This window comes from Pteropus vampyrus, unplaced genomic scaffold (assembly GCF_000151845.1).
Source record: "Pteropus vampyrus isolate Shadow unplaced genomic scaffold, Pvam_2.0 Scaffold1, whole genome shotgun sequence".
Lineage (NCBI taxonomy): Eukaryota > Metazoa > Chordata > Mammalia > Chiroptera > Pteropodidae > Pteropus > Pteropus vampyrus.
Window position 1 is genome coordinate 22348199 of NW_011888782.1, and position 24707 is coordinate 22372905.

Here is a 24707-nt window from a genome sequence, read left to right on the forward strand (position 1 = left end):
CCTCTAGTGTGAATGATGACATCGACTGTCAATGTCCAAAGCATTATAATTCCCAACCCTTTGTACATGACCTTTATAAAAATATTTAGCTTTCTCATCACTGAGATTTCCCCCATCACTGAGATTTCTCCCATGGGCCCCTTTTTGTGGTTCCTCTGGCCAGAAAGATGGGATTCCTTCAGAGTTTCAGCCTGCTGCAGCATCAGACAGTTCCACATGAATGCTCTTGGGGTAAAGCAGTGAGAGAAAGAGGGTGAAGGGGAAAAATAATTTCCCTGCTCTCTTCAGCTCAAAGGGACCTGCTTTGCCTTGCTTAAAAATTTTCTTTTACTTTTAGATTTAGTGATATCTCAGGAGGGAGTGTGATGGAGAAAGTTGGCTCACTTTTATGGTCCTGGCACAGATATCTTTCATGAGTCTCATGTAAGTATCTAAGTGTTTTATTTCCATTCTGTTAACATATAGCATTTTTAAAGGATCTTCTAAAAACATGAGGACTATATTAGAGAGAGAGGAAAAGTTTTAGGCTGTTGGAGATGAGATTTTAAAAAAACCATTGATTGCTTTGAATGGATCAGAAAATCGATCTCCCCTTAGAGAAATATCAAAACATCCATCTCTTCTGGGTAAAACATGCCTTTGCCTGTGGCTATCAGCAGCAAATTTATGTCTTGAGGAGAAATACACTGGGGTATTCAGGTGATGCAGCCAGTTTCACTTGCTCATGATTAGGGTCACAAACTAGCTTCATAAACTTCACTATGATGGAGCAAACTAGATTTCAATTACTATAGCTTATTTTTGACAAAAAAAAAAATTGCTATGATGCAAAACAACATATACTAGTAAACGAGCACAGGCTCGTTCAGAGTTAGGTAGCCCAGGATTTGAATCCTGGCTCTACGCTACCAGTTGTGGGACCTTGAAAAAGTACTTAACCCCCTTGAGCCTGAGTTTCTTTTACCGAAAATCTACTCAATGTAGAATTACATTGTAGAATATAATGATTAGATTAAGTGACTTCTGTATGATATCTGCGCAGTATCTGAAACACTATAGTTACTCAATAAACATCATCATCAACAGCACATAAATTTCCATTAGCCTTTTGGCTACGCCAAGAAGAGAGGAAAGTAGAGCTAAAGTCGGTTTTTGGGAGGTGCTGTGCTGAAAGGCAGCAATTGACATTGTGACTCCTGCCTAAAAAAAATGGGAATAACAAACATTTTGACTCTTTCCACAACCTCTGTCACAACCACTCCACTTAGGAAACTTTATGCTTCATTGAGAGAAATTAATCAGAGATGGAGAAGATGCTAATGGCCCATTGTTAGTGGTTGCTTTTAAATCCAGGGTGGGTAAGTGACTTGTAAGATCTACTACCCACATTTTCTCACCTAGACCACCTGGAGACCAATGCATGCACAAGGATGAACCCTCTTTTTGTTCCTTTCCATCAACTATTTTGTGGGACAAACAATACATTTTTTCATTATTCTGTTAAAAGTCATACTTTTATCCTTTTTATTTTTGAGGACACACTTTTCTAACAGAGAGAGAGAGAGAGAGAGGTGTTTGTGTGTTTGTGTGTATAGGGGGGACTGGATTAGAAATGTCCATAAAACAATGTGCTTGACAAATGAACATATATAGAGACCTGTACCAAACAATTAGTGATTACACATTCTTCTAGGGAACACGTGGAACTTTTAACAAAAATTGACCACATACTACACATAAAGCAAGTCTCAAAAATCAAAAATCACTATCATATACACCAAGTTCTTCAACCATAATGCAATTAAGTTAGAAATCAATAACAAGATAATTTGTCAGTCTTATAAATATGCAAATTTTAAAACATTTCTATTACAATTAGATCAAAGAAAAATATTGTACTTGAAGGAAAAATACTTAGAATTGAATGATAATGAAAATGCCATATATCAGAACAGGAGAGATGTAGAAAAAAATTGTACTTTGAAGAAAAAGTTGAGCCTTAAATTCTTTTTTTTCTTAGATTTTATTTTATTTTATTTTATTTTATTTTATTTTATTTTATTTTATTTTATTTTGTTATTTTATTTTATTTTATTTTATTATTTTATTTTATTTATTTTATTTTTTACGCCTACAGCACCTGGTCTTCCTAGGTGTTCTCCCATCCAAGTACTAACCGGGACCCTGCTTAGCTCTCGAGATCAGACGAGATTGGGTACGGTCAGGATGGCATGGCCATAGATCAGCCTTAAATTCTTATATTAGAAAAGAAGAAAGGCTGAAAGTTGATGAGTGAAGGCTTTAAGAAGTTAGAAAAAGATCAATAGGAAACACACATAAGTATTCTAATTTTTTCTTACTATGGAGAGATTGCATTTAGTAAAATAAACAAATGACAACAAAAGCAAGCCATTATTCTGATGTGCTGTTGTTAAGTGTTCATGAATGAAGGATTAGAGTACTGACTGGGTCATTACCTTCCAATTTCATTCAGCTCAGTATAAGCCGAATCAAAATTTTCCTTCCAAGAAATGGTGGCACCATCAGCAGCAGCATCTTTGGAAGACAGAGAATCCATTCATAATATCGAGGAAGTCATATAAGAAAAACAAAAAGGTTAACAGAAAAACTGCAGCATTACCCCAAAACAAATCTTATGACTAAATATGGAGTCTAACTCAGTGGGAAAATGCCATGATTCTCTGAAATGTTCTTTTTAAAAATATCATCCAAGAGGAAACTGACATGACAGAGTCCGTCCCTGCACCACCTACATCAACAAAGGAAAACTCGGAACGATCAGGAATGTGACTTCTGGATATTTTAAAATAAATATTGGGTAGAAAAAAATAAAAAAGGAGAGAGAGAAAACCACATCGAAGGCCCAGATAAGCCAGTGAGAATCAGGACTGTTGGGAGGATGCTGCAGAGAAGTTAGGGGAAGAGTTATAAGGCCAAGAAAGGAGGAAAGGAAGGCAATGAGCTCAAATATTCTAAAAACTGCTTTCTCACTCCACTGATGAGTGTATTCAGTTTATTGAATGATTTAGCTTAATCCAAAACACATGCCTGAGTAGAATCTTTGCAGCATTACCTTGTACGGCGTGTTAATTCCATGGCAATGATTTACACACACACACACACACACACACACACACACACACACACACACACACACGAACATACACAGACGAACACGCACACTAATATCTATTTGTGTTGTCTCTGGGGACCAATGCTCACAAGAAGCAAAACGTGAGCAGCAGTCAGTCCCTAAGCAAGATTTAAGTCCGTGGCTTGGGAGGAGGGGACCAAGTCTGCAGCACAGCTCCTCAGGCTGCCCAGAGCACAGCTCAGCTGAGGCCGAAGGTGCGTTATCCAACACTGAAATCTGAGGAAACAGATTCAGGGCCAAGGATTCCTGTGAATCACAGGCCCAGGGGAGCAAAGCCATTGGGAGGGAGATGAGCTGATGGGGACAAGGCTGGGAACGTTTCAGGCTTCAGCTAGTGATGGGGCTGTAGCCTAAGGCCCTAGAGTGTTTCTGGAGGCCCTCTGGAGACTCCTGGGCTCCCTTAACCCAAAGAGACAGAGGCTCACTGTTTTTTAAGTAGTCACCTCCTCTGCGTGTCCCACCCCCGCCACCACACACACACACACACACACACACACACACACACACACACAGAGTCACACACAGTCTACTCCTCTACACTGGCCCAAACCTCACTACTGGGAGATTTCTTTAGGCTAACAAGTCTCCTCTTTGAAAATGTCCCTGAGACCAAGGTGGCTTGGTGAGAGAGTGAAAGGGTGGGCAAAATAAGAGCCACGTTTCTAAAATACTCCTGTGTAGCTAGTTATAGGTATATTGTAGTTAATTATGCAACACATTTACATAAAAATATATCCACATTGAGAAAAGATATTCTGGGAGGGCTGGGGATGGGGAAATAATCAAATATTCATTTTGAGTCAAATCCCTCAACCAGGTTGCTTTCCTCTTTCCATGTTAAATTGGTGAGTGGGGCTGTCCCTAATGCTGTGAGGTACACTTATGCCTGGCATGGGTTCCCAGGGGAGAGGGAGTCTGGTGTTCCTGTCTCAGAAGAGGGGCAGATAGCATCCATGTGACTTAGGACATCTGTCTGCCCCTCTCTGTTCCTGGAGACACACACAGGTGCCTGGGACAGGCCCAGGTTAGACAAATATAACTTTTGTTCCAAGACACTTGAAATCACACTTCAAGGAAACACTCTTTACTGGGCCTGTGAAATGTTACTTGACTGAAGCCAACAAGCAAATCCAGGTCATCCCCTGCATGGTGGCCTGACATACCAATGAACAGACAGTACCAGCGAGTGTGTGACATTTGGCCGGATGCCTTGTCTTCACCCTCTGGGGTCCTGGGCATGACTGGGACTCACCGTATTCTGGAAGTCGCACAAACTCTGATGGCTCGCTGGGAAGACTGATTCCCCAGGGGTTACTGGCACTGACTCTGAACTGATAAGGACTCCCAGGACTGAGGTCTTCGATGACGAGGTAAGTGTCCAAGGTCGAAGCTACCGACTGCTGCCAGGTCTGGGAACCTAGTGCACAATTTCAGAGGAGAGGGAAGGAGAGAAAGCCAGAGGGACATTGTTCCAAAGACCTTCGGCAAACAAAAAAAGGAAAATTGATACATTCCATTCAAGGGACAGTTGTAGTCACTGTGTTGTTGGGCTCTGAAAGCCTGCAGGCCAACCGTGACAGGTTTGGCTTCAATTTCCTATATGACTGAATATATCATGAGGGGTGTGGAAGCAGTTGGCCTATTGATTCTGTTCATTTCCAAATGTGTACATGTGAGGGTGGAAAGATATAATCATATAGAATTTACGGAGGAACACGAGGCAAATTTTTAATAAGGCCAGTAAAAAATGTGAATTCATAACAAAATGAAAAAATATGCATTCGGAAATTGAAATAAAATAGAAATGAACATGTATTGAGCACCTCATGTGTATACAATACCACAGGAGGCATCTTCATATAATTGTCTCATTTAACTTTCTCACTTAAATCCACAGAAATTGCGTTATGTCAGGAGCATTAATCTCACTTTACAGATGAAACTGAGACTCAGAAAGGCTAAACGATTTCTCCACGAGAACTTAGTTGATTAAGATGAACTATGAGCTGAGTAATGTTGAAGTGAATAAGGATTTTGTGAAATATGTCTGTCAGCTCAGCATTAATAACTTTGTGCTGAGTTGGGAGACACAACAGCCTAAGAAAGACACAGAAATAAAAATAGCTTTATAATTACATAGGGCCTGTTTAATAGAAGAAAGATGAGTTAAAGTAATGAGAGTAATGGAAAGTAGAGTAAAACAAATGATTTTGGTTCTGGGTGAAAGCAGTCACTTTCAGTTCTATTGAAATTTATCATACGGTTCAGAGATCCTTTTTTTTAAACAAATTAGAGCTACCTGGCAGCTTCGTATTTTAGCTAATTCTTCTTGATAAGTAGGTGCCAATCTCGATTGTTTCCAACTACTGAAGAAATATATGTACTCTCATGTACACATAGCATGTAAATGTAACAAATTAAAAAACTGAACAATTTTTAAAAGTTTATCTCTAGAGCGATCTCTAAATTTTATCTGGGGGTAGAGTTAAAGGTCTGCTCCTGCTCCCTTAGTATTATTCTGGGAGAAAGACCTCAAATTAGCAGAATAGAAACCTGGTTTCTAGTGCCATCTCTGCCCCTTATTAACTCCAGTTTGTGCACCTTAACTTTCTTTAGGCCTTAGCCCCCTCATCTGTAGATTGTCCTTGTCTGGCTCACGGGGCCCCTTAAGTAGGGAAGTGCCTATGAAGGCACTTTGAAACCTGCCACAAGTCTTTATTGTTTGGGTAAAATCTACCGCTCTATGTGTGAGATCAGACGGTGCTGCAGTCTGGCGCTGAGGCCTGAGTTGGAAGACACCAGACGGAACAGCTGATGAAAGGCACGGGGGCTAATAGCTTTATGACCCTGCTGGTCCTCCTTATGAGGAAGAGAAGACAGAAACAGATGGCATACCTTCCTCTCTGTACTCCACGGTATAACCAGAAATGGTGCAGTTTCCTGTGCTGGATGGGGGCAGCCAGCGGAGAATTACGGAAGTGCAGCTTCTCTCCTGTGCAATGGGGCGGTTAGGGGCCGCTGGAACACCTTCGGGGACAGAAATTAGGGTCAAGTGCTATTTCTGCAGAACTTGGCATTTTACACCAAGGTTGCATATCACCTAGAAAATGTTACCTAACCTGAGTCTCAAATTTTTCCTATAACCTTCTCCACCAAGTGCATTACATTTCTCCAGGACGGAGGGAGACCTGGGAGATACATCTTGCTGTTGGAAGTTCTTTCTTGGGCTGAATACTGCACACAGGAGACACAGCTTGGTCAGGGAACTGTGCAGGAGGTATACGGTAGGCCACAGACAGCTCTTAGCAAAAATTCTCTCTCTTCTCATGTGATAGAACTTTCCTTTGGAATTTTCACAACAGAACATTTCTTCCCCAGGTCTCAGGAAGCCTTTGTAATATCCCCTTAAAATGTTTGAGTAACACAAAATCATAGAGACAGAAGGAGGGATGGTGGTTGGCAGGGCCTGGGGGTGGGGGCAGGAGGAATGGAGAGTTGTTCAGTGGATACTGAGTTTCAGTTTTGCAAGATGAAGGGTCCTGGAGACTGGCTGCACAGCAGTGTGAACATACTTAACACTACCAAATGCACACTTAAAATTGTTTGAGATGGTAAATTTTATGCTATGTGTATCTTACCACATTACAAAATAAATATTGAAGAAGGTATACAAATCGTTTAACAAAAAGAGACTGTACCTTGCACTTTCACCGTAGCAGATGTTGATGTGGTCCCATGGTCATTTGTTGCGATGCAGGTATAAATCCCGCTGTCTTGGGGCATCAGATTGCAGATCTTCAGGGTGATTTCTCCAGAATCACTAGAGACACAGAAAGGCTGCCCTTCAGACTCCAGGAATGAGACAATTGACTGGGAAAGGACTGGCACATGCTGTGCTAAGCTGAATCCAAAGGCCCGAGGTCTAGTCTCAGCTCTGTTACACACCTCGGGTGGTTACCTTGCCTCTATATTTCTATCTTCTTATGAGGGAAAAAATTCATGCCATGCCCATCTCCCAAGTTTGTTGTATATGAAGAACAGAGATAGAAAAAGTATAAAATGAGATAAAAATCAGAACAAGTTTTCAAATATATAAAGTCCTTCCTGTACAAGTATTTGTCTATATCTACCCATATTACTTTGTCCTAAAATATTTTCAGTCTCACGGGTCAATAACGAATGGTACAAAAAACCCAAGAAGACTAAAAAGAATGAAAACATTCAAGTATTTCAAATTCTACATGTGGAACTCTCAAAATAATTAAGTGAAATAAATAAACAGAAATTCCTTCACTAAATGATAACTTTCCCAGCATTCCCAATCTGGGGTTCAGGATATCACAAGGGAAAAACTGCTCTGAAAGGGTTAAACAAGGAAGTCACAGTCAGCCCCACTCTTTCCCTACTGATTGTGACATGACATGGTATCTTCACGATCCTCACCAACCACGGACTCTCACACTAACCTCCTTGGGTCATGGATAGGACCTGAGCAGGGAGGATCTGCTGGCAACACCATTTCACATGCACAGATATTAAGTTAATGGAGGAAAGTGTCTTGATCCTAGGTATTTCTTCCATAAACATTTCTTAAGCATTTGGGGCTTGTTACTGCTCATCCACTGGGAGCAGTAATACACCAAATAGTCTATAATTTATAGCAAGAAATATTAACGAGATGATTGGGAGACAGTCAACCAAGTTTTGTGAAATACCCTTTTTGCATAGAAGCATGCTGTGGCTGGATTTTCTGTTTTCTATTGCACATTTTAGAGTGATTCATTTTATTTTTTTCTAACAAAATTGTTCTTAGGTTAATGGATGCATTAAATATATCACTGTTTCACAGGGTCCAGAGTGGGCACAGAAAACACTGGGATATCTAGATGCGAGAACCAATTTCCTACCACAGGTCTGGAGCTTTCTCTGCTTCTCCTGACCTAGATATTTCCTTGGGGATCCTTAGGGAACTAAGGGTGAATATAAGTCAGTTAACTAGGGTGAATATAAGTCAGTGACTGTCAAAGCTCTTCAAAAGTGTGGTTCAGGCTTATGTTAAAACATAAAGGTGATATTTCCCTTTATTTGTTTAACGTTGGTCCAGAATGCAGTCTTCCTGTCCTTTTTGGTCCCAGGTATGTCTGTGTGATGTGAATATGTGCTGGTCGTGACCCAGTTGTTCATCAAGCTGAGTGGCAGGTCGTAGTGAGAGGCTGAGGCTGTGCCTACAGCTCACAGCCCTGAGTACACTGCTGTATGAGTACACTACTGTGAGCCACTCGTAGGTTTTGACTCACTCTTTTTCCTAAACGAGGCCAAGTGTTTGCACTAGCATAGGCTCCAGGGCAGCTCTTCTCTTGGAGAGACTAAGTAACCAGAATAGCAGCTGCAACCCAACAGCCTCTGAGTGCCGTACTAAGGAGCTGGGGATAAGGGGGGCTGAGGTGGGGTGATCAGCTTACCAGGAGGAGGTGGTGTATGTGGCTGAGCTGTTGTCAGTGTCAAGGATGTTCTGGTCTGGACCCTTCCAGGTGATGGTGGGCTTCGGCCGCCCACAGACTTTGCACTGCAGTGTCACTGTGTCCCCAAGCAAGCAAGTCACATCCACTAAGGGCACAAGGAATTCTGGGGCCACTATGGTCAAATTGACATAAATTTACAACATTCAGAATAAACTTAGAACGAAACAGCCATTTTACAACACAGTACTCTTATTTCTCATCCATGTTTTGTAACGATTCAAATAACCTTCAGCATAACACTGTTGAGTCATCTATGTCCCATGAAAAAGTATTTTAAAAGTAATATATGTTTATGATAGAAAAATTAGGAAATATAGATAAACAAAGAAGAAAAATCTCCATGATATCATGATACAGAAGTAACTGTGAACAGTCTGCTAAGTATCCTTTCAATATACTTTTTCATACAAAAATTGGATCTCATGATATATTGCAAATTATGGTCTTTTCATCCTGACAATTCATCATAAACACCTTTCCTTGTCCATAAGTACAGAACTACCTCACCATTGTTTAAAGGCTCTATCTCAGTTTGCCATTCAGTTATTTAGCCAACCCCCATGTCCTCCATTCTACTACTTTTTAACTCACCTTCTTGGATGAAATTTGGATTTAAGATCTGAAAAACACAAAGAAACAGAAAATTGCTTAAATTTTAAACTACTAAAAGAGAACAGGAGACTTTTATCCTATTAAGTAAAAAGAAGTATAAATTAAGGGGCTGAAGCCCAGAGTCCAGCCTCTGTTGTTTGTGACCATGTCACCATCAAAGTAACAACAAAGGGCACCTGGCTTACTTTCCTGTCTACTCTCACTGGTCCAGGGCCCAGGCAGGTTTATTGTGGCTGCGAGCTCCACTGGCTGCAGCTGGCCTTTCTGTCCTCCATCACCTCAGTTGCTCTTCCTCCCTGCCACATGCATAAAAGTCCATTCCATTCTCCTGCCCACCCGGTTCAACATCCACTCAAGCAACGTGATGGCAATGATTCTTCCCAGCATCATGAGAATTCAAAAACAGAGGGCCTGACATCTATCAAATTGGAAAGGTCATTGACATTAACCACTACCCACTAACCTGGCGGTTTCCTTCCACCCAGCAAGGAAATTGCTCTTCAAGCAGCTAAAATATAGAGCTTGTCTGATTGAAGGGGAAAGAGAGAGGTTGCACCCATCCATCTTGTCCCTAGCACAGCCTCCTGTTGCCCGTGCCTCCATCTGGCAACTTGAAAACCACTGACCTAACTCTTTTTGCTGCTTAAGTGAGAAAACAGAGACTTAGGAGGACTAAGTGACTTGTGTGGTCACATGGCTGGTTGGCGGCGGTAACTGCTGGAGCTTTTTGCACATACCACGCTGACTGCCTCATGATCCCATGCATCTTCACAGAAGAGAAAACCTTATGGCTGACTAGCCATGCTGAAAAGTTACTCCTGCTTAAGAGGATGGTCTCCTTGGTTTTTCTCCCATCTTTGTATTACCTCTAATCATTCAAGTCCAGGTCATAAAGCCTGACAGGGTGAACAGAACATGGGCTTTGGAGTCAGAGAGGCTGGGGCTTACCTCTTTTCCTTAATCTGATTTTATATTAATTATATGATCGATTTCCTTCACTATAAAATAGAGATAAATAATACCTAGTGCAAAGTGTTATCATGAAGATTAAATAAAGTATGTCAAGTGCTTAGCGCAATGCTTGATAAGCAACGATTAAGTATTCAATGACTATTTAAATAAAGATTATCTAATTCTAATCATCTCCCTTCTGCTAAGCAGCCTATTGTTACAGTGGCTTATCTCTAACAATTTATTTTGCAAAATTCTTCTTTCCTTCATAAGGAAGCCAGAGAGTTCATGTGCCTTACAAATAGTCCATTAAGGCATTCACACTTATCTCCCTATATTTATGTCCTATGTGAACATGGTTTCTGGGAGTTCTTCCCTTATATGGGCATTCATATGAGCCCTTTGTAACAAAGATGCTATTTTCTCCTTTAGGTTCTCCTTTGCAGACCAACCCATGTATACCACTCAGGTTTTTCATATAGTTGGCTGCAGAACACTCCTGTGATGCCAAGTCCTGGGGCTGAGTGTTTCATGACTGACCACTGCAGTGCCCTCTGCTAGTCTCAAAGGGCCACTCACACTGCTCTCTGGCCTTCTTTAAAATCGATAGTTCTCAATCTTTGACCTGGGCAGCTTTAAAAACATGAAAAGAGAAATGTCTGGGCCTCATACTTAGAGATTCTGTTTTAATTAGTGTGAAAGAGGTCCAGGCATCAGGAGCTTTGAAAGCTGTGTCAGGTGAATCAAATGCAGCTTGGTTGGAGGAAAGATGCTCATCGTTTCCCTCTGTCCAAGGGAGATGATTTCAGATAAACCAACTTCCTGCCCCTGAGGCTTCTCTGGGGTGGGGTGGGCAATGTGTGGGGCATTTGGTAAACTCTTCTGCCTTTCCCATCCCTCTGTGAGGAGACACTGGGCCATGGCAGGGAGCTACCACTAAACATTGTGGGCAGCACCACGTCACCTGTAGAAGGTACAAAGGAGGCCGTAAGTTTACCCCCGTGGCTAAGGTGAGGCAGCGAGAATGACATCTGAACCAGTCATTTCACAGTCCAATATTCATAGACAATACTGTCTAAAGTCAACAGTGGGTATCTCAGCGTGGTGGGGTGAAGGGCAGCTTTTCCTCCCATTCGAAAAATGTTGATTGTCTTGTCCTCCAGGCCACTGTAAGTTTTCGTGGATACAGAGATGCTAAGACATAGGTTCTGACCCCAAGACTTATAAAACGTTATCTGAATTTTGGGTCACTTTTTCTCTTTTCTTCTTACCGAGGCTTTTCAAATATTCTGTTGTCAGAATGCTTCGCTTTCGCAATAACTTTTCTTTAAAGGAAAAAAAACAGTCGGAGCTATTAAACTATAAGTTCTTCAAGAACAGGAACCACTTGTTATTGATCTTTGAACCTCAGGCCCTGAGAGCATGGGGTCTGCCACACAATGGGCATTTAACACATGTTGGTTGAATGAATATTTGACCTTTGTTCTCATTTTTGCTTCTCCCAAGAATTGAGGACTGCTTCATAAATAAAATCTGGAAATAGGACCAAAAGATCTCTAAAGTAATTACTTCTGGGTGTATTACTAATAATATTTGCCTAGAGTCTGTTTTCAAACATAGACGGAATGCAAACTTTTTAGAAAATGCTTAAAAACAATAAAATCCATTGCCTCTGAGAAAGGAGGGTCTTAGTGGCATGCTGTGCAGGAGGGAATGTAAACTTTGACAGCGGACAGAGCACATTGTGTCCAGACCCTAAACCAGACATGTTCTCTTGCCTTAGACAATAGTCTTAAGCAATTTGGGCCTCAGTTTTATCTGTAAATTAAGGATAATAATGCCCACCTGGGAGGTTGTTTGACATCAGAACTTATTTATTTGACGACGATTTATTGAGCTGACCCTTGGTTAGGTGGGGTGGCCGGCAGGGAGCATGGGAGACATGCTCACCACCCTCCTTGGGCCAACAGTCTGGACAATGTCCAGAATGGTTCCTGGTTGATGTTAATGACCAGCCTTCAACAGACACGAAGAACTGCCCTACCCCTTGTCCTACCTCCACTCAATCAGAAGGCATCTAGGGTAAAAACAATTTGGAAATGCTGCCACCTTTGTTTGGTGGCCTGTACTTCCGTCCTGATGGGACTCCACACAAGAGCAAGACAGAGTCCACACCAGGAGTCCCAGAGAGGAGATAAAGGACAAATGGAAGCGACAAATGGCAGGTTAGGTGGGGTTTCACAAACCAGCACTGGGCTGGTACTTTAATAAAGCAATACCCTAAACTGCTGCTTAGAAGATTTCTTACCTTACTCCTTTTTTTTTTTTTATCACAGTCCCGTCTGCTTTAAGTATATTATTAAATACACTGACTCTTTAAAAAGCAAATCTTCCTAGTTTGGGTGTAGACTTTAGCAGGAAAGTTTGGAGAGAAAGGTTTCCATAAGGCTTCACTGCAGGTTCTCTATCTGGAAGGGCTTGTGAGAAGCATAGGTCTTCATTCCTCTGCCTCTGGGCCGGCCCAGGTGTTGCTGATAATGGTAATAACATCGCTGACTTGTGTAGCATTATGTAGTTGGCAGAAACTACTTACAAATTCCTTCCTTTGCTCCTTTGAAACTCTGGGAGGAAGTGCAGAGCAAGTGTAATTTTCTTTCATTTCCAGATGAGATAGGGAAGTACGTGCAAGAGCATAGAGACAGTGATTCAGGACTGGCTCCGGGTGCTCTTTCCACCACAGCATTCAGTGCAGAAGCAAGGTCTTGGGAAAAGCACTGTGAGACTTTGTCGTCAATGTCAAGGCCTATCCGCTTACCTCTGCTCTCCAACCTTGCTCTCCATCTTCTCTCTCTACTTAATCCTCCTTTTCAAACTCCTCTAGCAAGAACCAAAAGTCTGGGAAAAAGCCACACTAATGCTTTTTCTAACCTTGACTCTGGATTATGCTCATAGAAGATCCCTTCCTCATTTTTCCTCTTTCTCTTTGGAAGCAAGCAGGAATGTGGACTGTGGGAAGGTCATGATGGCCTTCTTATATAATAGTGTAATACCTTCTATATTTGTATATGGCTCCCAAAACCTATTGGGCCCATGAGGGCAAGGACTATGTTTTGTTGACTGATATTGCCTCAGAGCCTTGCACAATACCTGGCACATAAGCACTCCATTTATATTTGTCAAATCAAGGAAAATTTAAAGTAATGGGATCCTAATTTGGAGGTGGAGAGTTGAGAAAATGTCTTGCCGTGAGCTTAGCGTGTTCTCCTATTTCCATTAATTGGGAACGAGACTTGCTCTGGAACTTCATTGGTCAGTCAATGCCTGAGATTTAGCCAGTAGCGAGTGATCGTCCACTCCCCCCGCTGCTCTTCCAGCGGCCGGCAGCTATGGCTCTGTTCATGTGCCCATCTACAATAACACCTTCCCTGCGTGTTATTGCTCGACCAGACTTGCGAACCCTTTAAAGATAACAACCCTTTTCCATGTTTTGTGTACCATCTGTCACACTACTTAGCACAGCATCTTGCACATAGTAGAAGATCAAGTATTTGTTAAATCTGTTGAGGTCACTCAATCAGTAGACTAGCATTTAGGTCTCTTGCCCACCTTGTCTAATGGTCATCGCTGATGTGTGCAGGGACCTGAGGTATCAGGCTGGGAACCGAGGTTAATCATAAACTGCACATATTTCTTGAAACCTAATGTTTTCTTTCCTGAGGAACAGTTTGGGAGTCCATGTAGAGTGGTAGATGGGAAGGAGGAGAGAACTGGAATCCCAAGGGAAAGTGGTAGTGGAGGAAAGACGACGGACGCTCTTATATAAAATGCCATGTTCTCTCTCTGGGAGACCCAAATCCAAGAGGACGAGGCTTGTACAGTGTCATAAAGAGCTGCTTAGGAATCTGGTTTTATTTGAACAGCAGAGGGCAGCAGGAGGTAGGGCTGTCTCCTAGATGGAGAAAAAAATCCACCCACAATGTGGTCCATCTGCAACTTGTTTCTTCCCATTGGAGAGAATTCCAATTATTTTCTTGACCTTTTTCTTCAAAATAAGAGGCTTAGTGAGGTAACAGGAAAGAATCACAGGTAAAATCAACTAGTGTTGAATAATAAGTTGAGCTTTGAAGAAATCTTGAGACTATTTTTCTTGTCAGCCAATGTCCAAGATTCTGACTCTGTATCCTAAGAGTAAGGGTGAAATTTTCCCCATCTGTCCAGAAAACCAGGTGACAACTGACTCCAGAAGAAAAATACCACTATCTTATTTTTTCTAATTCCCTTATCGTCAGTCATAGAACACAGTTCAAAACTACATATCGAGAAAGCTGAAGGAATAAAAAAGGTCAAAAGGAACTCAAACCAAGGTTCAACTCAGAGCTACTTTGAATAAACTAACATTTCTTTTTTCTTTCTTTCTTTTTTTCAAAACAACTTCTAAAAATTTAGGTATGATTTCTGGTTTGGAGTTTTAACCCTTCATATTTTCAACATGGCCAAACCAGACACATTTCCTGAATTTTTAGAAAATATTTTTCTGAATGTTTCGAAAATAGCTCTCTAACATTTTAGAAAATCTTCCTATCTCTGCTCATTAAACAAAGCAAGCTACAAAAAATGTATCTTTTATTGTAATACAACTCAATCCCAAACAGCCATAGCACTATCTCTGAACTAGTTCCATACTTCCTATTTTCATTATCATTTAGTTCTAAGTATTTTTTCTTTAACTATGATTTTTTTCTTTGACCTAATTGTTAATAGAAGTGTTTTAAAATTTCTAAATGTAAGAAATTTTAAAAAATTATTTTTTTTTGTGACCAATTTCTAACTTAATTGCATTGTGGTTAGAGTACTTGACTATATGATATTGAGTCCTCAATTTTTGATGAGTTAATTTTTGTAAAAAGTTTCATGTGTTCCTGAGAAGAATGTATAAGCACTAATTGTTGGATACAGGTCTCTAGGAATGGCCACGTGTCAATCATATTGTTTTATGGGACTTTCTAGTCCAAATTTCTTTCTTACCCCTCCTTGGTATTTTGGTTAGTGAACATGTAGTGTGTCCTCAAAAATAAAAAGGATGAAAATATGACTTTTAACAGAATAATGAAAAAAATCTATCACCTTTCCCACAAAACAGTTGAAGGGGAAGGAACAAAAGATGGTTTATTGCTGTGCATACGTCGCTCTCACTGTGTTCTCAGTATCCTAGATGTCTGTAAGGAAGGGACTGGGGTAGGGGGCGAGGATGGTCAGTGGTGGTGTTATAACCTCCTTTCTATAAATCCCATTGCCAACCTTCAAGCCAAAAGCTTGACCGTGGATACAGTCTTTATGGATGAATGTTTCGAGATCTCATCACTTAATGATTTCACCCTGATAATCTCTATCCCCCAAAGCTTGTTTTACTGAGTAAAACAACTTCTCAGAGTCTAAGGACCTTCAACAGGTTAACATTTGCTCCGAGGATTTGAGAATGTACAAGGTCAGCTTGGGGCTCCTTTGGAGTCCCCAAATAGGAATGCCCAGCTTGACATCCTTTCCCTGACCCTGCATAGTACTTGCTTCAATACTGTAATGTTTGTGTTATTAAATTTTGATAAATTGAAGGACATCACGTCAAGTGAGCCTGTAGGTGAACCTTGACAGCACGGGCGGTGGCTCTTATTCCTCCCATAGCTGGCTCTTAGAGCAGCTTCTCCTCTGTCAAGGGCACTTCATAATCTCATTAGTGTATAACAAGTGAAATGGGCTAGGCCTCCAGGCTAGGGTGAGGGTGCCACAGGATGTGCATGATCGAGGGCGTACTGACTGTGTTGGCCCGAGAAACCAATTCAGACGTTTCCAGCTCATGCAGTTGGACTTCCTTTCCTGGCTTCTATGGTTGGACTCCTGAGTCACTGGGAAAGGGTGTGGGTGAGGCCAAGTAATTACCCCAACTGTCAAGGGATTTAAAAAGTTGTTGAAGAAGAAATTCTCCTCCAACAAGCAGATGTGCAATGGCAGGGGGGAGGGGGGCCTGAACCTGACCCTTCTTAGGAAAGTATCCGAGCCCATGACAGACTTCCTCTACATCACACACCAAGTTTAGCTTCTCGAAGCACCACATTCGGGACCTGCTCTATTTATTGATCAAATGACTATGACTTCTCTAAACCTGTTTCCTCTAGGAGAGTAAGAAAACCCCATCTCCATTGGGTGGTCAAAAGGAATAGAAAGTGTAATAGATGTGAATACGCAGTGGAAAAGCTCCAGGAGAAATGCCAGCTCCAGCAAACTAAATGCCCTTCTCTGTAGTGGCAGAATATAAATCAATCTGCATGTAGAGTCAGAACAAAGCTAGGCAAGGAAAGTGAGTCTCTAGGCCAAACTCATAAGATACATTACAAAGAAAATATTTTGTAAAAATAAAGCAAAAGGAATGTGATGCTTTGCTTTTTCTCCCAAGAGTTTTTTTCATAAAAAAATTCTTTTTATAAAATGCAGAAACAGGCGGTGGTGGAAACACACTGGTGATGCCAGGAGATCAGTCACCTGACGAGGAGTGTAAAAGTTTCCTTCCATCTGTCTGGCCAGGTTATTTTGAAGCTCTGAATCTGGGACAAGGAGCCCAAACAGCTGAGGTAGGAACAGCAGGCTAGCTCTTTAAAGACGTGGAAGCTGGAGCTGGGGAATGTGGGATTGAGGAGGGGAAGAAGGGTCAGCTCTGGCCACTCCAACTCTTTCCCGAGCAGGGAGTCGATACTCTAATCAGGTCTCGGGAGTCTATTCCCGCCACCCCCTGCAAAGCAAGTTTCAGGGGCAAGGCACAGAATCTTCTGCTTCCTCTTCTATTGGGGTCTCATTGTTTTCAGAGTCAAGTTCAGGAGAGCAAAGCATCTCAAAGTCCTCTGATAACACACCTTAGACCTGCACAGTGCTCAAAGGGTTCCACATCACATAGAGAAACACCTGTACCCTTGGAGCTGTGTGTCCTCCCACAGAGAAACCCGGGGCTCAGAAAGGCTAGTTGGCCTGAGGCCTCACGGCTGGCAGTAGCTGGACTGGAGTCCAGGTTTCCGACTCTCATGCCAGTGTTCTTTCCATGTGATACTGCCTTTGTGTGATTTTTACTTAAATCATACTTCAGCCTTGGAAAACTGTGATGGGCAGAAATGATATTCCTTTGTCGAGCTGGGACATTGAATGACAAATCTACACAGGAAATGGCACTAGAAGGAAGGTCTTCTCTTCTGTCAGGATCTGTGTTTTAGCTTAACCCCAGCCCGGAGATGGGGTGCTCCAAGAGGGGAGCAGAATGGTGTAGGTGGAGGAACAACTACCAGAGACAATCAGATACTGACTTCAGGGCACCTTCTCATTTTCAAACAGAAAGTGACAACTTACTCCGCCTCAGTTTCCTCTTCTAAAAGTCTTCCAAAGGGGCTGGAGGGAGGAGGAGGGGAATGGGGAGTTGTTTAGGGGGTACAGTTTCAGATCGGGATGATGAAAAAAGTCTGGAAATGAACAGTGGTGATGATTGCACAGTTTGTGAAGGTATCTAATTCCACTTAAAAATGGTTAAGATGGCACATTTACACACACACACACACACACACACACACACACACACACACACACAAACACACACACGCACATTTTACCACAATAAAAAAACACATAAAGGGGATGGGGCTAATTAAAGGTTTTCAAGTTTCTGTCAACTCTGAAAGTCTGATTCTTACCCTAACTGGAAAAATTTCCCCAAATCAGCTTCACCTTTCTAAGTGCTTTCCTTCCCTCATCTGTCAGAACCTTTCTCACAAGATCCCAACCCCATTCTTACTGTAGAGTAAGTGACTCCTTGAGCTAAATATCTTGCGGCTGGCACCATGACCAAGGGAAATGTCTGCATTTAGTCATGCCCCATGTTAAGTGGCTGGGGCAGAGAGGCAGTCTTTCTGTACTCTTGACACCTTCTTACTCTGATGGATTGCCTCACTTCTAAAAGTGGTATTGGCCATTTAAAAAAGTTAACATGCATTTAATTAATTGGGCTTCACCTAGAAGCTAGGTTGAGAATCCTTGTCCCTGAAGACAAAGGCCTAAGTCTGGGAGGTTGGTTCAGGCCTTCCTACTCCAGCATATGATGCAGGCCAGCGGCAGTGCTGGGGTTGGAGGATAGGTGCAAAAACCCAAGCATCAACACAGTCCTCAGACAACTTTCAGAGATGGCATGGGTGTGGGAACCTGTGTAGCCTGGATCCTAAGAGAAATCCAATACAGCTCAGAAAGGACCAAGACTTCTCAGAGATGGGCCTTGGCTCAGAGGGCAGATGCTGAGCCTTGAGCCCCAAGCCCTGGCTCCAGCCTGGGCATCAGTGTAGGGGCAGAGGTAGGACTGAGAAGTAGCAAATGGGCATATGGTGCTCAGTCCACCATCACACATCTATGCTCCTTGTCAATAAAAGGAATCGGCAGTCTAAGCTGTACTGGAAAAATGAATTAATATTAACTTGTTTCCAAGACAGCCTAGTCTTTGGTTTTAGGACTGATTTGACTCTTACTCCACATAGATACGTTTCTCTCATCTATAACATCCTCCTCTGCTCCTGCTCCCAAAGTGTAATCAGAGCAAGGTAAAGAAGTAAGCTGAACTATGGACAGATCCTTGTCATATTTAGACCAGTTCTCTCTGAGGTGTGGTCACAGATCAGCAGGAGAGAAGGGTGCTAGGCCACAGGGGACTGCACAGGACCAGAGCCAATCTTATAGCCACCGGTGGTGTGGCTGGTGGTGCTAGGAGCAGGGAGTAGGGGTCGTACTTAACAATATTCACAAGTGTGTCCCTAAAGGGGAAGAAAAAAGGATGTGACTATTAGAGCAAAACTGCCTCCTTTAGATAATTGAGTGGTCTTGGAAAGCTTTGTAAATCAGATTCCTAGGATTCAAGGTAAATTACTCTCCTCTTAATTAGCTTCCAAGGATGTGCCGATATAGCTCCCTAAAACAATATGGTAGGACATATGCCAGCCCTCAGGATAGCAAGCAGCTGGTGTGTAAGCAAAGACCCCAGGAAACTGCTCCTTATGGGAACTCTTCAATCCACCAATTGAGAAAAATTAAAGAATGTTTGGAGGTGGAGGTGGAGGTGGAGGTGGAGGTAAGAGCCTATACATAGCCAGGAATGGAATCAGAGGGCTGGCATCAGGCGGTCAGCAGGGTAAGACTTATTATTCGGAGACCTAGAATCAAGTGGTGCGCAGGGTGCATGGGCCATGATGTCAGCTGGGTTCTAGGCACAGGGGCTTATAGCGCAGGCCACAGGAGTTGCAGTCCAGCTCAGTAGGGCGCAAGGCATATGTTCCAAAAGAGACAACACCCATTACAGTAATCAGATTTAGAAGACAAGAGTGAAGTTGGGGGCCAGTCTGGGCCTGGTAATAATGCCCAAAGCTCTCATTTTAGCAGTGAGAGGGCTTTAAGAGGTGGTCCTCCCATCTGCTTCTCAAGCCAAGTCTTTAAGGTGTAGCTTTCTTCCTGTGCACCCCTGGCCACTTTCTTCTGCAATGGACTTTGCAATAAAGTTCTACTTACCTACCTCTTGAGAACATTCTTAACTCACATTTAACAGGTTGACTTTATCTTATTTGTGTCTGAAAATACTAATCTAGCAGTGCCAAGATGCTTGCTTTTCCTCAGCTCCTGCTTATGTGCTCAGAGTTAATTTCAAGATGACAACACAGTTCAGAAGAGCTCGCTGATGCTTAGAAGAATCCATATGGAATATGTAAGGGCCACATGCACTCCTACTACAGAAACCCTGGGTTAACCAGAACATCTGCAGTTTCCAACCACATGACCCTCGAGAGTTCCAGTTAATTGAAATTTCTGCCTCAGCTATTGTGTCTGAAAATGTTTCAGACATGCGCCAACACCATTTTTGGCTTTCCTCTGTTCAGCACTGACACCCTAATACCCTTGCTTATGTGCCCCATAGACCCTCCCTGGGACCCATCACAAAGGCTGCAAGCCTTGGACGAATACAAACCTTAGAAATGTGTGTGACTCACAAAGCAGGGTTAAGGCGTGTAGTGTGTGTGTGTGTGTGTGTGTGTATGTGTGTGTGTGCATGTGTGTGAATACCTATACTTTTGCTTATCTAAATGTAGAATAGAGCATCTGATTGCATCAATTAACCTCAGTGTGTGCTCTTCACTTGGTCCCCCAACACCTTGTGCCCACTTCTTCCTTTAAAGAGCAGAGTGGGAAAGTCACTCTTCTCCCCCGGGTCCACTAGAGCTGAAAAAGCTCCCAAATTGCCTTCTGGAACACGGATACCTAGCTTTCCCACCCCCACTCCCCCACCACCTGGCCTTCCTCACTTGCAAATGACATCTCTGATACATGCCAGCAACACTTAAGCTGGAGATACAGGGTCCACTAGGCATCTACAAGCTGACAGGTGTGGGCTCCACAGGAGCTAGTGCCTATCCTATGAAATGCAAGGAGAGCAGAGTCAGAAATTTCCCCCAGCTTCCTCTCTCTCTACGATACATTTAGGCTATGAATGCAGTATCCCATTCCTTCCACAGTGGAGCACTGCACTGACCCACGCCTGCCAGATTTAGCTCTGTGGCAATACCCACATCCACAGGGGACTATTTTATCCTGGCAGAGCTCCTACTTTCAACCACTTGTCTCTGGCCCGATTCAACTCAGTTGGCATCTTCTACAGTTGACTTACCCCATCTCGGGCTGCATGGTCTTTCTTGGGTTTTGTGGTGGTTGTCATAATATGGTGGTTTCTTTGGGATTAGGTCAAATTAGAATAAGAACAATAAAAATCCATCTTGTTAAGTATTAGCTTAGGGCTATAAAAAGACAAGAATTTTAAATTCTCTATTTTGTGCTTAGAGGAAATCTCTAAACTTTTATCCTTTACTGAAGATGGAGGCACAGATTTGGAGAAAAAATTTCGATTAACTCTGAAAGACAAAACAGCAGGGAAGGCCAGCTCCAAGTTTGCTCAAATTCTCTAGAGCCCATAAATTTGAATGGTTGTCACTCAGTGGTAAGCCATGTAAGAATCCTGTTTCTATAACCCCAAATAGTTTCTAGCCCAGAAAGAGTTCAAAGTCGATTCAGTGTTCTTGCTGGTGGAGGTGCTGGTTCCACTCCCACATCCCTGTCATCCCAGAGTGAGAGAAAGGTCCCAGGGCAGCGTTGCAGTCTCCCTGTCTCTAGAGAGGCCTCTACTCAGTTTCTGGGAGGGAGGCAATCCCCAGAGCTGCTTTTTCTCCACAGTAGGCACAGCCACTGCCCAGGAGCCCTGGAGGCTGGGCAAAGGTGGGTTCTGGGGTTACTGCAATCATTCCTCATTCGCTATCAGCCAGCTATACACAGTGACGAGTGCCAGGTCTCCAGAAAACCATAATTAAAACATGATTTTGCTGGAATCTTGAGGAAGGAATAGGTCCCAGTAGAAGAACCACATACAGAGGATACGGTGGGGAGAAAAAGCGGGGAAAAGGGAAGAGGGAGAAATGAAAGTGGAGAAAACAAAAACTAATGGGTTCTTGTTTTGTAGCTGGGAACCAATAACTCTTTATGATGCTGTTTTCCATGAAAAAAAAAATGTGTTCTAAGTTTTTATTAATGAAGTTAGATACCTTCCGCATAAAACCAAATCTGCCAAAGAAGAAAATATTAAGCAAACATTCAAGAGAAGCAGAGTGTGTTTTTAAAAATATGTCTAGGTAGACTTTTCTATCAAAATTGAACTGAATTAAGTTTGTTTGTTTGTTTGTAAGTTGGGATGGAACCCCAGAGATGCCCTGACGTAACAATTTATCCTTAACTGGCTGGTCACTTTAGTAAGGTCGCTGTCACAGAACACATGAAAAAGACAATCACTGTAGGAAATAGGACAACAATAGCTGCTTCTACCTCCATGCTAGTATTAGGGTCAAGATCATCACACTCTGACTCCTCGGAACTGTTCGTCTCCTTGATGGGCAGCATGAGGAAGGGGGAAGAAAGAGAACACAGTTAGAACACAGGCAGCTTTTGCTCGAGAGCAAGGAGAACTTCAGAGAAGCGTGGGCAATGGGAAATTGGGCAGAGAAAAAACCAGGTGCTTTTAAGGTGGGGGTGCGGATCACCAAGGGTGGCAGCATGCTCTTTTCAGGAGCTGAGTGAGGCTGGGATCACGTACAGCCGCTCATCTCACAGGAAATAGCAATGGAAGCAACCAAATGAAGCATGAGTGCTGTCAAATTGAAACTGTGGTCTTCTGTGAGGGTGGCCTTCCCAGATGAGGGTGAAGGAGAGAATACAATTTCTTTTCCCCAAGAAGGACGTGAGAATGGGTTTCAGTTGTTCTTATTTTGCTTAGAAAGGGGGGAAAAAATGTGCCAGGTAGATAGGTAACCATGCATCAGAACACAATTAAACATCAGCAGTCTAATTTCCATTGTCCAGAGGCAGATCTTTTCAGAGGGCCCAAGGTAAAGAAAACAGATCACATCGTTTCAAGATGGGGAGGGGGCAACAAGGGTCTACTGAACCTTAGAATCAGTGAGTTCAGAGTAATAGGTGGGTTATCACAAAGCAGTAACTTGGGCTTCACCAATGTGCCTCCCTCCCCTGCCATGCACAGGCCTGAAGGTCATGTCTGAATTCTGGGGAAAAGAAATGAAGCTTTATCAAGGACACACTGCCTTAAGTTCCAAACCTCAGATTTCATAGGGTTGAGGGTTTGGAAAGCATCCCTGATCTCTTTACTCTGCATGTATTTTCAAACCCTAGGATACTGAATGAGCAGCTTGGAGAAATTCTGTATGAATCAAGCACCTTGCATTTCTAACAGAATAATGCTGCAGATAATTTTGCTATAAAACATCTGCACAGTATAAATGTATAAAAGAAAAAAAGGAGATACTTACTTATTTGAATCGAAGTTGCCAGGAGAAATAAAAAATAAAAAATAAATTGATCTTGCATGCAAAATCCTGTTAAACTACTTCCCCTCTGGTCCCCGTACTGAGAAAAAAAAATCCCCATCCACCCAGATTGCCTCTTGAGAATGCTGCAGGGTGGGAATAGATGAGAGGTGGGACACAGCTCCAGAATACCTTACTCACTTTAACAGAGACTTTGTTGCCCAGAATATCCTTGGGTTTACGAGGCCCTGTGGCTTCATTTTTACCCGTGTTCTCCACTTCCGCCCGCTTTCTCATGCGTAGAGTATGCCATGAACATGACTTCCTGTTGTACCAAAAAATGTACCAATCAAAATGGTAGGTCAGGGCAGAGTGAGGCGGTGGGTGGGTTCGCCACCCATGGGTGAGTCGGTAGGTGAGGTGCTCCAGTCATGCCCCAGCTTCAGAGGCCTCAAACCTGCACGCCAGCTGTGGTGGCAGGCAGCTGACTTCACCTCAAACCGGAAATGAGCGAGAATGAACTTTGACCCCACCTGATAGATGTGCAAGGTTGACTGCAGCATTTAAGAAAAATATGAGTACGGGGTTATTAAATTCTACCAAGGGAAGTTTTTATATCATACTTATGAGGCCTCATAGGACTGAGGAATATCCTTCCTGAAGGGTATGGTGGATAGGGGAAGAACGAAGCCAGATGGATGGATGGGAGGGTTAGGGGAGTGGGGGAAAACAGGAAAGATACAAGAATTATATTCTATAGTGCATAAGCTACTGGAACTTTCCCAGTACCGGCTATAAAGATCCAAAAGGATGATTTTGAGGTTTCCATTTCATTATTTGTATTTGAGCTGTACCCATTCCCAAACACTGTGGTACAGATAAGATTTTCTGGGGCATTTGACTGAATAAATAGTTAAGCACCACTCATTTATCTGGATATTTTAGGATAAACGGTTTTTTGGTCTATGTTCTCCACATCGCTTAGTGTCTGTGAATATAGAGCTCTGTCAACCACTAAGAGGTCCTAGAGTTTCCCTCTTGGGAGATGATAATGTGCTCTCAGGGAGGTGAGGGAGGCAACGCCCTTTCACACTATTCTAACTTCCTTCTTCCCATGACAGGGTTGGGAGCTACTTCTTCACAGACCTGTAAAGAGAAGCTCAGGGCAGAGCTTTTGATATGTTAGGACTCAAAGACAAAGACACCCAAAGTCAAGTCACACACAGCATCAGTGACCCTGCACAGTCATCATGAATTTCAGGTGTGGTCACAGAGTTTGGATGTAACTCTATTATTGTCTGGAGTAAGAGAGGTTGGCTTCCCTTCAGTGTCTCCTTGTCAAATTTAGGCCTGTGCAGGCAGGACTCAATAAAAAGAGCCTTCATTAAAGGAGAGAAAAGAGAGAGAGACATATGAGAATTTAGGAGGAAGGAGGATACTCCAAAATGTATAGTATCCCCTCCGTAAAATTCCACGTATGTCAGGGATTTTAGGATGTTCTGGGGAAGGTGTTCCAAAAACATT

The 24707-nt window shown here is 42.6% G+C and overlaps 2 protein-coding genes across 2 annotated transcripts in view; both read right to left on the minus strand.

Moving 5' to 3' along the window:
• Positions 1-24707, minus strand: part of KALRN (kalirin RhoGEF kinase) — a 640142-nt gene that overhangs the window by 8231 nt on the left and 607204 nt on the right. The window contains 6 exon segments of the mRNA XM_023520165.1: positions 2478-2556; positions 4428-4592; positions 6071-6202; positions 6874-6995; positions 8638-8809; positions 9289-9316. Coding sequence (XP_023375933.1) covers positions 2478-2556; positions 4428-4592; positions 6071-6202; positions 6874-6995; positions 8638-8809; positions 9289-9316 — 698 coding nt within the window.
• On the minus strand, positions 22082-23488 carry LOC111729136 (kalirin-like). Its single transcript, XM_023520127.1, has 2 exons — positions 23385-23488; positions 22082-22248 (listed from the first exon to the last, which is right to left on the minus strand). Exons 1-2 carry the CDS (start codon positions 23478-23480, stop codon positions 22108-22110), a joined length of 237 nt encoding a protein of 78 aa, XP_023375895.1. The 5' UTR covers positions 23481-23488; the 3' UTR covers positions 22082-22107.

Bases quoted from the DNA above. Each gene is read 5' to 3' on its own strand.
- LOC111729136 (XM_023520127.1), bottom strand. From the start codon at position 23,480: ATGAGAAAGCGGGCGGAAGTGGAGAACACGGGTAAAAATGAAGCCACA. The intron at 22,249-23,384 runs GTGAGTAAGGTA...CTGCCCATCAAG, and splicing joins GCAACAAAGTCTCTGTTAAA to GAGACGAACAGTTCCGAGGA.